The sequence below is a fragment of the Mustela nivalis genome (genome assembly GCF_964662115.1).
Source record: "Mustela nivalis genome assembly, chromosome: 10".
NCBI lineage: Eukaryota > Metazoa > Chordata > Mammalia > Carnivora > Mustelidae > Mustela > Mustela nivalis.
The window spans coordinates 77,579,787-77,596,662 of NC_139029.1; the positions used below are offsets into that span (position 1 = coordinate 77,579,787).

At 44.4% G+C, this 16,876-nt stretch overlaps 1 protein-coding gene across 1 annotated transcript in view; it reads right to left on the bottom strand.

Annotated features, from left to right (window-relative positions):
- Window positions 1–16,876, bottom strand: part of ABCA4 (ATP binding cassette subfamily A member 4) — a gene marked incomplete at its 5' end in the record, with an annotated part of 123,853 nt that overhangs the window by 88,448 nt on the left and 18,529 nt on the right. Inside the window, 2 exons of the mRNA XM_082688820.1 lie at window positions 2,475–2,564; window positions 15,471–15,668. Of these exons, the coding sequence (XP_082544946.1) occupies window positions 2,475–2,564; window positions 15,471–15,668 (288 nt within the window). The remainder of the gene's footprint in view (window positions 1–2,474; window positions 2,565–15,470; window positions 15,669–16,876) is intronic.

Sequence of the window (16,876 nt, forward strand, 5' to 3'; positions counted from 1 at the left end):
TCACTCTGATGCCAGAGCTCCAAAGTATGGGGAGACCTCCACATATGCATTTGACTTCCACATTTTAAAAGAAAACATGCATATTCTCAGTAGTTCTTAATCCAGCTGTGAAATAATCTATTGCCATCTATTCAGGGCCTAAAATGTGCCTAGAATGAACCTTAAATAAAATCAAAGAGTAAATCCCAACATATTTTAATATCTTCCTTCTAGTCGCCTTTATCTGAATTCCTTGGGAATGTGTCCTTGGACAAATGTAGGGAGTATTTCTTTATAAGCCAGTTCTTGGGTTCGGTTATCCCATCAAGATGGGAATACTGGCGAAAAAATGGGAAATAAAATGATGGAGGAATGGCTCTGCCCTAGAAAAGCAAGATCACAGCAAATTTCTTTGGTCAAGTCTTTTAGAATTTAGTTTCTTATATTTAGAGAATTATCTTTTTATTAGCTTAATTTTACCAAATGTGAGTTCTTCCATTTCCTTGAAATGTGTGGTTTGTGGTTCCTCTGTGTGTGTGTGTGTTAAAATCCAAGCAAATACAGGACAGATGAAGTCTCCATTCTTGGAAGAACACTTTATTATTTAATTTTAATTTTTTTAAAAAGATTTTATTTATTTATTGGAGAGAGAGAAACAGAGATAGCAAGAGAGTAGCAGCACCAGGGAGGAGGGGGAGAAGCAGGCCCCCCAAGGTAGGGTTTGATCCCAGGATCCTGGCATCTTGATCTGAGCCAAAAGCAGGTGCTTAACCAACTGAGTCACCCAGGCATCCTTGGAAGAACCCTTTAAATTCTGCACCAGACTAAGAAGAGGCTGGTAGTCTTCTCTCCATATGAGTACCCATGGCCCTTGCTGGACTCATCCTTTGAAGGCAGATCTGTAATGCTGAGAACTAAGCTGAGGACTGCCAGAGTCACCAGGGTTTCAGCGCCCACATGTCATCTGGCTTTCCTTTAGGGGAATATGCAAAATAAAAACAGTGCCGCTTTTATTCCTCAAACACACTTACTAGTAATTTTCAAAGGCACTTGGGAATTTAAAAAAGCATTAGGGTTCAGTCAGGTGAGACTGAAAACAGTTCCCCTACTTCAATAAGTGATGTTTACCTGTCATCCCTTTTCTTTGTCCACATGCCAACACTTGCCCTCTGAAACTCTTGGGTGCTGTGTAGGATCCACACTGTGAGTCATGTCTATAATCACAGTCTAGGCTTCAATAATAAACTTGGAATCTCAAATTGCTTCGACAACAGTAGGTCTTATGACAGTCTTGTAAGGGGTTATTATCATTATTATGTTGTTCATTTAAGCAAAGCACTTGGAGATGAAGGGGCTTTTCTGGGGTCAAATGGTCTAGTATCAGTTAATATAAACGGAGCCATCTGCTACAACCTAGTTCACAAATGCTTACACTTGCTATCTAGCCAGGCAAGAAACATTTTGGAACTCCCACATAGACGGAGGAGTGTTGATATGCTTTGGGGACTTTTTTTCACATTCTCCATCATTTTCAACCCTATTATACTGATAAGAATTTCTTAAATGCTCATGAAGAAAAGAATGTTAAACGGAGACTCCCACTAGAGCAGGTGGCCATCAGTACAATGGGCCCTTCTCTAACTTCCCTGCCCAGCAGCACTTACACTCTGCCCAGGCTGATCTTAGTTTTATGAACACAGATTCCACAACGTAATTTTCAAGATTGGCTAAGCCCAAATCAGCTGAGGATATTGGAGGGGAGAACGTTTGGGGAAAATTATGCTTCCCGCCTTTTGTCTCCCTTTCATAGTACACATCACTTAAAGATAATTGTTTCTTTCACATTACTCTTCCCCATTTGAGTGTATGTTTCACTAGGGAAGTGGCCATAGCGGCCTCTTCATCATTACGCCCCCAGCACCTCTCATGTATGAGTGGAGAATCAATTTCTATACAGGTAAAGGCTTGTGCAACCAGATGTTAATTGAAACATGCACATCCTTCACAAAACAACACAAAAATGTTGGGATTTGTGAGTGTGTGTGTGTGTGTGTGTGTGTGTGATGGGATGAGTCAATATATTTAAGACATTTTAAAATGATGCCTGTAAGCACCTTGTAAGTGAATGCTATTGCTCTTAGCAGTATAGATTTAGGTGGATTGTAAGAGAATAATAGGATGGACCACTTCAATACTGGAAAAACCTCGATTCAGTATAAGTCCACTGATACTCTGCCACACAAGACATGGTGGCATTTCTTCCTAGGCGTGAAGTCAGAAGGATGGTTCCTTTCCTTTTGCCTCCAACTCAGGAGCACAGATAATTTAGGATACGAACAGGTGCTTTGAAACTGCTAGACAGAAAGTTCAAATGTATTTCTCCTTGAACAGGTCTGAGGTACAATTAGATTGTTTGACATAGCAAGTGTGGTAAAATGGTGGAAAGATATTATCACTAGGTATTACATTATCATTAGTATCATTTGGCCACTTACCTCTTGAATTCTTGGCGACATATCAGAAAATATTCTTCCCCAGGATCTCAGATTGATACCTTGAGAACTGCTGTCTAAGAGTGTAGGAAGCTGTAATTGATAGGGGAAAAATATAAAATGTATGTGTGTGTATACACATACATGTATTAAGTTATACATATACACATGGGTGCTATCTGATCTTCTGTATACTTGAAAAAACATTACCTCCTTTTTTTTTTTTTTTGTGATCACAGGACCTCTTCTGCTAGATTGCTTTCAAAAACACTGTTTTATCTAGTTGAGAAAATTAAAGGCTCTTATTCCAAGTCTGATTCCAGGCTCAGCTCCCTGCTGAGCTAGTCAATCACAAATAATTTCACAGTGATATCAAATATGCCAAAGTGACTCTGATTGCTGCTTTAGCAACACCAAACATGCCTCCTGAAGGAAGGAAACCAATGCAGCTGCCGGACTGTAAAGGAAGGCCGTGTGCTGTGTGGTGAGGTGCCCATCTTGGCACCTTGGGCTCCTCAGACACACTCAGGCTTCCTCACCGTTCACATCTTTGCTCCGTTGAGGCTTTTTCAGGTAGATTGTGACTCTTCCTCTGTTCAACACTACTTTCTTACATGGAACATTTGGCTAGTTATATCATCTTTCTTTTGAAGCTGCTGCTGGCAGCTTTGAAGAGAGGTTTCTTGCAGATTATCCATAGACAGCAGTGTTCTGCTGACCCCAGGCCCTTGAGACAATACAGAACTATTCAAGCACGTCCCACCTACACAGGGAACATGGAAGCCCACAAGTCTGCTGGTTGCAAACCTGAGCCCAGTGTGAACAACTTGTTTCTGGAAACCAAGTTCAAGTCCTTAATGAATGACTTTGTTCTTGATAGTTTCAAAACTGATGGACTCCCTGATCCTCCGTCTTTTAGGGCTGAATGCTAAGCTTTAAGATAGTGGTTTTCAAACTCAAGTGTGCATCTTGAGTATGTCTGCAAGGGCTCTGCATTTTTCACAAGATCGATGTGTAATTCTGACTCAAAGATTGTGGACCACAAGCCACAAGCCTCAGCTTTCTATTTGCCAGGGTGGTTCTCCTCAGTGATGGGTGGGCTTACCAGGTTGCAGCCCAGCTGAGAAGCAGGTGGAGTTAGGTTTTGAACAGTCCAGCCTCCCATTTCTAGCAGTGGTCCTGCCCTCCCTTCTCCCTGCTGTAGGGGTGGGGGGCCCTCGCAGTCTCTCTGGCCCTGATACTGAAGAATGAATACGGGAACACTTCATGGAACGTCAGCATTTCTGGTTCATTTCCTAACTGTTAAATGAAAGGCTTTGTTATGAGGGCCACAAAGCAGATGGGAGAATAATTTGCCAGAGGAAGTAGCAGCAAAACCACCCTTGCAACTACACCATTGAGAAGCATCTTCTCTATTTAACCTTCACACTGGCCCTAGATATTGGTCTTGCCAGGACTTCTTTTCAAACTCCTTGGAAATAGTTTCAGGGAAAGCTGGGCAAAGCACTTTAATTCCTGCTTTAATTCCATGAGAGGGTGGGGCTGAGAACGCAGGTAGGGAGGAAGCCAGCAGGTAGAAATGTGTGCCAGTGGCAAGTTATCACCAACTCCTGTGATTCACCTCCTGACTACTCCAATAAGATCTAGTAGAGATGAAAGGAGATCTAAGAGATACAGCAATAAAATGCCATGTGTGGACTTTATTTTGATCTGAACAAATCAGCTGTAACAATCAGAGGAAAGTGAACATGACTGGGTATTAGATAATATTAAGAAATTATTGTTAATTTTGTTGGGTGTGATGGCAGAATTGTGGTTTTGTTAAAACACACAAGTTTTACATAAGAAAGTATTTAAGGGTGAAAGAATATATTGTCTGTGATTTGCTTTAAAGGATTTTAGGGAGGGCCGCCTGGGTGGCTCAGTGGGTTAGAGCCTCTGCCTTCGGCTCAGGTCATGATCCCAGGGTCCTGCGATCGGGCCCCACGTCGGGCTCTCTGCTCGGTGGGGAGCCTGTTTCCTCCTCTCTCTCTCTCTCTGCCTCCCTCTCTGCTTACTTGTGATTTCCATCAAATAAATAAATAAAATCTTTAAAAAAAAGATTTTAGGGAAAAAAGGTGAGGGGCATATTAAACAATAATGGACAAATGTTGAAAACAGCTGACTGTCTGGTGGATCCATGGGAGTTCATTACACTGTCTCTTTTATACTTACATCTGTAATAGAAAAACTTAAAAATAAAAAAGAGGCTTTTTGCGTGCAAGAATAAATAGCTGAATGAATGAATACTAGATAAATACTCTCTCCTCTCTTTTTTCTCTTCCTTACTAGGACTGCTTTTGCTCATGCTCTCCTTGCCTCTCTCCCAGAACATTTTCATCAGAATACCATTCTTGCTGGCCCCTTGTCTCTAGATTTCTCCGTTCCAATGCACTCCCCACACTGTAGCCTGAGTTACCTAACAGACCAATCGAACCATGTCATCTCTCCTGCTCAAAGATCTTACATGGCTCCCTACTGCCTCCAGAAGAGAAGGTCAGTACCAGCACTGGGCATACATGGTTTCACCTCTAACCTTTTCTGTTGCTTCTCTTCCATCAGGCTGGACTTCCTTCTACATTTCCTAATACGTATGTCTATCTAATTTTGTTAATGGTGATAATGCCTGACTAAAAAATGACATTTCTCTGCCTCCATTGTACATGGGATGGTAACATGACAAAATCCTGACTAATAAGATATCAGGAGAAGTCACACACTGGGGATTTGGGGGAAGGCCTATTAAAGGAGGACCCTCTGCCTGCCGGGAACATTGATGTGCTGGAGGAGGTAGAGCAGACATCTCAGGATCACCAGATACCAACCACGAGCTAGGGACGGGTGATGGAAAAGAAGAGGAGCCTGGGTTCTTGAGAAAATCTGTGGAGCCTCCACACCACTCCTGAATGACCCACCACAGGACTTGGCTTTGGGAGGAATAGGAAAGTCACTCTTTTTAGCATTCTGTTGTAGCCAATTATAGTTTCTAAATGACATAATTAACATTTGACAAATATGTACAGATTGTCTGCTGTGTGCCAGTGGCTGGGGGGCATAGCAATGATGAAAACAAAGTTCTCCCTTTATGAAGTTTACCTTCAAGAGTCTCACTGATGTATCTTCAGCTTTCCCTTCACTGTTATCACATATATGTGCTCAAGATTCTCCCATGTGAAAAAAAGAATTACTCCTGATGCCTTATTCCCTGCAGCTGCAGTCTAGCTGCCTTCCTCCACCCTTTATTCCCACACTTCTTGGAAGAGCAGTCCATGCGCAGGGACTTCAGTTTCTCACCAAAATCCCTGTCTTCCACACTCACAGCTCAATGGAGACACTTTAGCATTCTAGTGAAATTCCCAGTTTCCTCCTAGTTTTTAAGTCTAGGAGGTGCTTGTCTTTTCAGATCTCTCTGCTCTCAACACTTTTGATTATGTCCTTCCCACCCCTTCATGTCAGTGACACTGCTCTTGTCTGGTTTGCTCTGATCTTTCTCAGCTTCTGTCTCCACCTTCTCCTTCAGCGCTGAGGTTCCTGAGGGGCTCCGTGGCCTTGCTCCTCTCACTCTGCATACTCTCCCTGGATAGTCTCAATCCCTTTATCACTTAATCTGCTACCTTTTTGGTGACTTCTAAATCTACCTCTAACCCCCTGTGTCAGCTGGACCTTTGCCTGGTCCAACTCACCCTAAACTGATCATGTCACCTTTCCCAAACTAGTTTCTGTCCTGTGCACCCTCTCCCGCTGTGGCATCACCTTCTCCCCTGTCACCAAAGCTAAAAGTCTGAAAGTCATCACTGATTCTTCCCCATCCCTATCCCTTTGGCACAATCCCCAGCCTGGAGACCTAGGAACTGATCCTGGATCTCGATGTGGGGCAGGATGAGCCCCCTTTCTGCAAAGAGGGGAGCCAAGGGGTATCTGAAAAACTGGAGGAAGCTAGAATCAGGACTGGAGTCCCAAGAGCTGTGCAGAGAAAAAAATCACCAGATCCTACATAATGGGAAGGGACCTAAGAGGCATTAGAAACTCAGAGCATGGAAAATAAAGGCATGTCACATTCATGTGTCCAGAGAGATTGGACGTCAGTTAGTCACTGGCTCCAATTGCTTTTAATTACTTCCCTTTCTTTGTGAGTTTGTTGTCTGTTTTCCTCACATGGCGTTGAGCTGGAAATGATCCGTGACTGTTTTCTGACTAAGTGGGCATCTTCTCTCCAGCTCCTTTCCTTTACCTCCATAGCCTGTAGGCACATGCTGGTCTTAAAACTCTGCCCTGCATCAGATTCAACACACTGAAAAGCACCCGTGTCTCTGTCATATCTATAAATACTTATATCTACATATCAATATAGATAGGTTTCTGTGTATTTTTAAGGGCTTCTAATTTTGCTTTTGAAATTATTTGGCTTTGAGTAACTCATTTAATGAATGATCTGATTTCTCCGCAATCACTGTAAACACTTAGGAATGTTTGCAAAGTGGGAAAACCTGAACGATAAACTGGTTTTTTGAATTTCAAATTTTATGAACACTAGATTTAACAATAAAGTTGAACAATATTACCTTCCTAAAACATTCAATGCAATGTTTATTGATTTCAGTTTAAAGATTTTCTTTGTATTTCAGAGCCATAATTTTTAAAATTTTCAGGTCTCAAACATTCTTGTAGGCCTCTGCAAAGCTACTACACCCATTACTTTAGAGCCAAATAAATAAAACCGCCAACTCACCCCATTCCACTTCATCCTCATCACCACCCCCAGAGGCCAGAGTCAACTCATCCGAAACTACCTCAGCTTCTCCAGAAAGCCTTCCTTCCCTCACTCCATGCTCTTCCTTGCCTTCCTCCTCCTAGCCCCTACTAGAATTCTCAGTGCATCCACTTATCACTTTTGTATTGGTTTGCTATGACTTTCTGTCTTTCCACTCAATAAGCATAAAGATAGGTTTTATTTTGTTTTATGTCTTCAGGGCATGGTACAAAGTAGATGCTCAGTAAGTATGTTATATTAATTAATGAGTAACTAAAATCCTGTAGGAAAAAGACAGAGCCTATTGAGGTTTTAGGTCCCATGAGGTATGTCTCTATAGCCATGTGTTTGGTACCGTAGTTGCGATTCTTTTCCTGGCTTTTTCTGGTGGAGATAGTAAGTGATGAGGGTCTTGGATTCACATCTCTGTTACCACTTACATCTCAGAACAGTGCCTGGCCTGCCTAGGGACCCTTCCATATACATCTGGCCACCAACCATCTGACAGATGTTGCCATAAATTATAAAATAACTTTCCCAGGGCTCTCCTCTTCCTTTAGTTCCTTCCCCCATTTTCTATTCAAATTCACATGGATTGTTCCTGCCAAAAGAACCAGAAGAAGCTCTAAGTTTATTTGAATGGAAATGCAAAAACATTTCTGGAAAAAAGGTCATAGACGAAAATGGCAAGTATCATCTCTCTCTCTCTTTCTCTCTCTCTCTCTCTCACACACACACACACATACCAGTGCTTCCTATGTCAATAAATTCTCTTGATTTCCTGAATAACAAGTAACCCTTCCATATCACAACTGGACTGAGCCCTGTCAACCCAATTTCAAGGTCTGATTAGGCCTCTGAAGAAAGACTGGATATATAAATAAGGCCATGGAAAGGGTGTGTCTCTATCATTTCCCATCAGCCATGGTTGGCCTTTGGGGGCAGGGCAATTCCTGGGCCTTGATCTATACTCAAAGAAATGGACTGAAGGCTATAGCTGGCAATCAAGAAGATTCTGACTACACTAGATCTCCGTTTGGGTTCTCAAGGAACAAGAAATATATCTCTCCTATGAGACTATGTAATGGTTTTTACTTAGGGCAGAATGAAGCATGTTAGCTACAAAAAAAAAAAAAAAAAAAAATCTTGTTTGAGCAATATTTGATGATGCTCTAGACCCAATAGATTAATCAAACATATGCCATTCTGCCAGCACACAAAAGAATGTTTTGTGAGTTGAAATTGTTGTGTTTTACTTTCTCTGATTCAAGAAGACCATCCAGTAAACAGTATTATTTCTAAGCTGAGGATGTACCTAACACAAGGATAAATGGGTAGCTTTTGGTTAAAAGTGTGTGTACATGGATGACATGGCCGTTGGGAGCTGATGGAAGGATGAACTACTGTCTTAAAAGCACCCAAACCAAGTTGAAAATTAGACGACGCTGTGGACAGGCAGTACAGGCTTGCTGTGTTCAGTCCTAGGCCGCTGCTACAGGAAATCCAGATTTATCCAGGAGGGAAGTTGTTGCTAGGCAACTGGGAGAATGTGGATTTGAAGTATGTTTGTTGCAACCTGACAGTTGTTAAGCATCAGATGAAAAGAGAGGAAGCCGGGCTTCAGTGGTGAGGGGGCAACCAGGAGGGGACACCCTTAGTACCAGGAAATGCGTCATGAATGGAGAATTCAGACTAAATCACTTGGATTGGGGGAAATGCCAAACTGTCTCTACCAGGAGAGGTCACAGAGACATGTCATCTCCCAGGACTGAAGGGGACAGAGCATCTGGATGAGAGGGTGGGCTCTGGAGTATGTGAACAGACAAGTGATGGGACTTTCTTTGGCTCAAAAGAAACTAGGCCTTTTTTTTCTCTGCTGTGACTTCAGTCTTGATATTTGTGGTTGATGAAAGCAGAACAGCGTTTGGAATCTAGGGGCAGCCAAAAGGTCAATGCATGAGACAGAACTCATGCTAGTCTGAGAGGTCTGAGAAAGAAGAACATCCCACCTAAGTGTTTGAGAAGAACATTTCCGGGAGTGTAGCAATGACAAGGGAACAATGGGGCCTCTGCCAAGCGGCTGCATTCTTGCTTTGGTAAAAGCAAAAATGCTTTTTGTTTCCAAGTGCTTTTCCATCTCTTCTCTAATGTGAATTTCTGCTATCATCTTCTGAGATAGGTAGCGTAGCTCTTGCTAACTTGATTTTACAGAAGGGGAGTGTAGCAAGTAAAGCAAGTAAGCAAGGGTCACTTAAATGACAGCATGTTAGAGGCCAACCCAGAGCCAGAACCCAGTGTCCTGACCACCAGGTTTCTGTATGCTCCAGCAGGCTGCCCAGCTGGGCCTCTCACCTTTGGGTCCCATGCTCACAGGGAGAAGCTGATTACTTCATAAGTGGAGTTAAGGGAGAATCTGTGGCTATCCTGAGCGAGGCACTTTAGGAAAGAGCATATATTAATGGTAGGCAGGAAAGAGATTTTAATACAAAAGTTCTTAGCTGGGGCCTGGCTTCAGAGGCTCCATGAGCCCCTATACTTTGTTTGTGTGAACTTGTGTTTCTTTAGAGAAAAGGTTTAGAGCTGTTATCAGATTCTCAAAGGTAATCCTAATTCATAAAAAGGTGAAGAAGTACTGTTCTGACCAACTATCAGAGACGAAATCCTTCTCAAAACCAGTTTACGCTGGAGAGAACCCCATCCACAGAACATTGGTTGTCAACCTTTTATCAGCTAAATACAGGCCAAGACCCAGGAACCATTATGGAAACAGCAGCCTTCACAGGGGTCTTTTTGTGTCTGAAGTCATTTTCATTTTGCTTCTCCATATTTTTTCTTTTTAAATTCATAAAAACAACACCTAATCTATCATGAAATAAGCTGTGGCCTCCTGTGTGTCTGGAGCCCAGAAGAGATCAAAGCAGGCCAATGACAATCAGGCCCACATGCCTAAGGCCCATTTAATGTATATTAATATTTCTCTTTCCTATTTCCTTTTTATTTCTTCTTTACTGAAATTCATTTGCACAAGGAAGATTTTGATTAAAACACACACAAAGTTTCATAGCTATAAGCAGAATAAATACTAATGCTCTATATCAAATATACTTTTTGTGGGCTTCATAATTTTCAAAAAAACAAAAAAACCTATTTTTTTTTAAAGATTTTACTTATTTGACAGACAGAGATCACAAGTAGGCAGAGAGAGAGGAGGAAGCAGGCTCCATTCAGATCATGACCTGAGCCGAAGGCAGAGGCCCCAACCCACTGAGCCACACAGGAGTCCCAAAAAACCTATCTTCTGACTTAATTTTATTTTCCACTCAACAGCCCTGCTGCCCCCACCGCCACCCCTCACCTCACACTGCTGGCACTGGGTATCACTCCTTTCCTTCTTCCCTTTCAAAACCCTCACACAGAAGTGGGAGAAAGTTGACAACCCAAAGATTCAGAATCAGAAGAGAGAGGAGATCATGAGGTTAAGCCATTAATGGGACCTCATTATAAATTCCTGGAGATGTGGGGCTTTTCCAGAGAATTATGACACGGCAATATTGTCCGAAAATTGAAATGGTTCAGTTGAATTTAACAAACTGCAATGAAAGATCCCGGAGAAGAGAACCCATGGCCAGCTCACCCTGGGCAGCAAGCAGTCCACCCACATTTATTCCGCAATTTAGGGAGCAGAGCCAAGAACAAAGCAGGACATTGAAAGTCACATGTAGTCAGCACCCCCAAGACTGGGTCCTGTGGCCCCTCCCAAATCAATATTCAGCCACCCTACCGTCAAAGAGACACAGATGAAATGAAATCCGAAAAGTAAAAACTGCGACAGAACAGTGGTTGAGGGCAAGTAAAGAAAACTGAATCATGCCACACTGGAAGCGAAGGGGGGACACGGGGGGGCCAAAATGCCGGTGAGGCCAGATTTCCTCTATCAACATCCACTGAGAAGGGGGAAGGGAGGGAAACTCAGATTTCCCAGCAGTGTGGCAGGTCTTGGCACAGCCTCCGTTCCCCTGCCGAACTTCCACAAATAAACATTCAGAGCAGAAGGGACAGATTTGCTTCTCAGCAAGATTTCAAAGCTGGGCTCCAGAGTCAGAGAGAAAACAGGAAGGACCGCAGAGGGAAGAGGGGGAGGGGGAGGGGCCTTCGTGCCCTGGGCCAAATCAGATGGGAAGCGTCCCAACCCCTCACCCGAAACTGACATACCATTTTTACGAGGTGTGAAATGTTTCAGGTAGTGTTGGCTGGCATGATACATGATACCGATACCGGGGTGGGGGTGGGAGTGGGGGTGGGGTGGGGGGGGCGCTGCCGGTTTTCCAGCTGGGGGCGTCAAGTCCGAGGGGACCACAGGTGGAGGCAAGCTCAGCCACGCCGACCAAGAGTGCCTACAGCTTCTCAGAGAAACAGCAGAGCACCTGGCAGCCCACCTAGATACCCCCGCGCCCCCCACTCCACCCCCGCATCCAGTGCGCGTGCGCGCCTGTGTGCCTGTGCGCGTGCCCCAGCAGGCACGCGCGTTGGGTGTGCGCGATTGTATGTATGGGGACGGGTGGGGTGGAGTGAGGCCACGGGGACTGTGCTGGGATTATTTGAGGATGAGAACACTGGCTTCTGATCTCCATGGGTCCGAGGGAAAACACAGCTGGCCCCAGGTGGTGTTAACAGCCAAACCGTCCTCTGGGATCCCCTAAGCTCCGAGGGCCAGGTCTGGAGGTTGCACTCCCACCCACCTGGGACCCAGCTCCTTCCACAGCGGGACCCAGGGCCATCACCCCAGCTTACTGACATTGCCCCTCTTTGTTAATGAGCACTGCCTTGGCATTTAATAAAACCTTATTTGCACACTGGTATACATGCATATGAGAAACAAACAGTCCAGGAGAACAGAAGGCACTGCATTCCGCGGTACTGGAGCTAAGCGTGGCTGCCCGCCAACCAGCTGCAATAACAGTCTAGTCCAGAGAGGCCCCCCGCCCCTGGCCTCTAAGCTGCCGCTGCTTCCCCGAAGTCCCTCTCAATGTCCCTCTCCCAGGGTCTGAAGATCTTCCGTGAGCCTTTCTGTGTGCCTCAGGGTTGTTCTGAAAATGCGGATAAGATGGGTTACAGGAGTGATAAAAGCAAAAATCCTGTCTTCATGCCTGCAGTTTCTCTTGGGTTTCCTTATTAGTAATTTTTATTAAAAAAAAAAAAAATGATTAGCCACTCTGTCCACTTGTCAAATGAAGAAACACATTTCAAGGGCACCGGAAAGGGTGGCCGTCTTCTTTGCTTGTGCTCCATGGATTCTGTCTTGGTCTGGTCTTTCCCCACAGAAATGAGCCGGAGCAAAAAGAGGGTAGGTAGCAGTAATCCTGCTGGGTTTTCCCTTCCAGGCTATCTCTGGGGCGACACACTACTTTTGTTAAGAGAATGGCAGGGAGGATTGGTCCACAGCACCTTGGTCTCATGGGTGATCAAATGAAAGTGCTTTGAGGTCTTGGTGGCATTTGGGGTATTATTATTTTGCTCGATATATGGAAACTGAGACTGTAAATCAACCTCCTATGCTCTAGATCAGTGATTCTCAACCTGGGAACCAAACTCCTATGTTCTAGGTCAGTGAATCCAACCCGGCTGGACATTAGAATGATCTGGGAAGCTTTTAAAAACGCTAAAGGCAGGGTGCCTGGGTGGCTCAGTGGGTTAAGCCTCTGCCTTCTGCTCAGGTCTTGATCCCAGGGTCCTGGGATCGAGCCCCACATCGGGCTCTCTGCTCAGCAGGAAGCCGCTTCCTCCTCTCTCTCTGCCTGCCTCTCTGCCTACTTGGGATCTCTGTCTGTCAAATAAATAAATAAATCTTAAAAACAAACAAAAAAACCAACAACAACACTAAAGGCCCATGGAATCAAAATCTCTGGGGTTGGGGGACAGGCATTGGTAGTTTTTAAAAGCTCTTTAGGTGGTTCCGTGTGCAGCCAGGCTGGGAACCATTGCTCCAGCACCCAAACGTTATCGGTGTTTGGTGTTTCTAACACCAACTGCTATGACATGGCCTTTTTGCTTTTCTCAAGCTAAGAGTTCAGTGAAGGTGGTAGGGTCATGGTTGGAGCCTCAGCCTCAGCACAGTGCCTGGCCCCTTGAAGGTACCTGGGTCAGGTTTGAAGGCATGCACTCATGAACAGTGAGCAAGCACATGGACTGTGTCTCAGGTCAGTAAGGGCCACCGGCCGAAGTTCTCTGGTTCCTGAACTCTAGCAATTGTAGAAGGAAAGATTTTCTGGTCTTTCTTCTGTGATAAGCATTTTGAAGCTAGTGATCTGAGCTTGGTTCCAGCCCCTCATGGAAAGTTTTACCCAGGTCTCCCTTGATCCTGCTACAGCCAGAACTGTTCTCCCGGTATGGCCGGCTATACTCCAAGGCTACATTTTCTGGCACCAGCCGCTGAGGCACTTTAAAAAGAGATGCATAGGGCACCTGGGTGGCTCAGTGGGTTAAGCCACTGCCTTCGGCTCAGGTCATGATCTCAGGGTCCTGGGATCGAGTCCCGCATTGGGCTCTCTGCTCAGCAGGGAGCCTGCTTCCTCCTCTCTCTCTCTACCTGCCTCTCTGCCTACTTGTGATCTCTGTCTGTCAAATAAATAAATAAAATCTTAAAAAAAAAAAAAAAGAGATGCATAACTCTGCCTTTTTTCTATTGCCCAGGGGATTGCACGACCCTGGGTGCCCAGGGACATTAACACCTCTGCAAACACAGGTACTGGTCCTTGGCTTTGCTGCTGTTCAGCAGCCCAGCATAAAGGACCTTTATTACCTTACTCACACTTATGATTCTGAAAACAAACCAAGCAGTACGTATAAAATTGACTTCCTTTTGGAATTTTAGACAGAGACATTTGAACCACAGGCCTTTTTATTCTCCCTGCATCTGGGGTCCTGGGCTCTCACGGGTGATGGCTTAGGTAAGTACTAACCCCTCTTGCCATGCTGGAGACCCACCCTGATGAACTGGGAACGTTGTGGAGGAATGTTCCAAAGGCAAGTCACGTTTTGAAGGGAATCAAGTGTGGACTCTGCCAGAAACTGAGGGGTCTTGTTTTATTTTTGTTGTTGTTTTTAAAAGCCTTCAACTTTCTTTTTAAGATGAGCTGAGAGTGGGTTTTCTGGGACTTGAGAGAGCAACCATAAAAAGGCAAAACACAAATTCCTGAACCAAGTTCTCATGATTGGCATACCCTATAACAGTTTCAGAAATTAAAATGGCACAAGAAAAAAAAATTGGATCCTAGAAACATTTTATAATTATAGAAACAATATGTATATTTTTACATATGTCATTTTCTCTGAAGAATTTTAGTTTTGAGTGTTTCTGAAAACATGGCCTACAATGACCTCCACTGGAACCACCTAAGGTTAACAGGGCAGATGCCGGGCCCAGCCCAGACCTTCTGAATCAGTTTCCAGAGATGGCAATTTGCAATTTGCATCTTTTACCAGCTTCTCTCGTGATGCTCATACACTCGAAGCGTAAGAACTGCTATTGTTCACCTCCTTTTTATAATTCCTTCTCATCCTTCTAGCAAAAGAGGAAGTATTATCAGGTCCCAAGAAGTGTATCTAGGATGCAGTTCTAGAACACGGGGTTGAACTAGATGAGGGCGTTCCAACTTTTTGAAACTATGGAATTTTCTGTTATTTTTTTCTACCCGGAAACAGCAATCTCTGTGGTCAAGACCAGACCCAGAGTGTGACGCTCTGATGTATTGAAATTTATTTAATGATTGCATCTATTTTTTTTTTATGTATCCTTTCCTGCCATTCTATAAAGTATTGTATTTGTTACATAGATGAGCGATGGGGCCAGCAAAGGTCAACTGTCTTAGAAAATAGTAGGACAGGCAGTCAAATCAGGACTCCTCCTTTCCACACCGCTAGAGGTGGTAGAGAGGATTTATCCCACACTGGGAAGGACTCAGACCTGCCACAACTGCATAACTAATGGTGAACCTAAAGTGACTCCTGGGTGCCTGGGCTGCTGCTCTAAAAATAATATCGGTAAAGATTCTTTGGGTCTTTGGAGCCTGGAGCTTCCTCAAGAACTGTCTTGAACAACAGGCTCATGCCCTCCTGACCGTCAATTCACGAGTCCCCGATGACCTGCCACCAGATCGCCCTGCACCCAAGAATCACCTTCCAAGGGGTCAGCAGCTAAATACCTCCCTTACCACACGGAAGAGCTTGAAGAAGTCCACGTTGGCATACAGAGTGTCTTCCACCCACTGCAGGGTGCCCTGGGAGAGGGAGCACATGGCGTCACGCACCGTCTGTGCCCCATGGCGCTGGCTAAAGATTATGAAGCGTCTCAGGAGAGTCTCGCTGCAGGCGATGTCCTTCAGCATCAGGTCTGGGACTCCGTGAGCAAACTGCAGGGAGGAGAAGCAACACTGGAAAACTCCCTGGGTGGGAGAATCCCAGCTACCCCAAAGATGGCCACGTCCTTACCCATAGATGCTGTGAAAGCATTATATGTTGGAGGGCAAGGGGAATTCAGACTGTAGATGAAATTGAGGGTTCGAATCAGCCAACTTGAAAATAAAGAGGTTATTTTGGATTATCTAGGTGGGCCCAATGTGATCACAAGGGTTTTTGTTTTGTTTTGTTTTATCTTATTTGTTTTAAAGCTGGTGGAAGAGGAAGTAAGAAGAAAAAAATGTCAAAGTCATGTGACACGAGAAAGACTTGATTGGCCACTGTGGGACTTGAAGATGAAAGGAGGCCACCAGCCAGAGAGCCTGGAGAGTCTCTGGAAACTGGAAATAGATTTTCCTCTGGATCTCCCAGGAAGAAATGAAACTCTGCCAGCACCTGGACTTTCAGACTTCCGATCTCCAGAACCATAGAGAATACATTGGTGTTGTTGGAAGCCACTAAGTTTGTGGTGGTTTCTTGCAGCAGTCACAGCAAATTAACACACTCCCAAGCCTCATTGCATCAGAAAGCCACTTAATAGATGAGCCTTCTTTCTTAGCATAATGCTAAGGTACCAACAGGACCTTTTCCCCTGAAGCTAAGGACAGGTAGTGGCTAGAATGGATTTAGAGTGATGGCAAATGACCAGCCCCCATTCTCCTTTCTCAACAGATTTAACCAATAAAAATCCTGGATACCCAGTTAAATCTAAATTTCAGATAAACAGTGAACAGCTTTTAGTACAGGTATGTCCCAAATAGGGTCCAAATTAGATATATTTATGCTAAAAATTATTCATTTATCTGAAATGAAAACCAAAGTGGGTATCCTGTATTTATTGGGTCACACCCAACTGCTGGCTAGCACAACCTCTAGCTCCTATGGAGCTCAAGGACAATCACCCTTGGACTGAATCACAGTCCCTATGATGGCCTCAAGACCAAGAAGGCCACAACCCTAGCTAGAGATCCTTGGCCACCTAGTATAGTAACTGGCCTCCTAGAGTCTTGGACTCCCAACCCCCAAGTACCATGAACAGGTTCATGGCCTTCCCTGGCCTCTATAGTCTCCCCAGGGCTTCTGATGACACAGTTCTCAGGGTGATCCGATGACCCCAACCCTACCTCCCACTAAATGAGGTCACGGCTGACAGTGGGTTGGT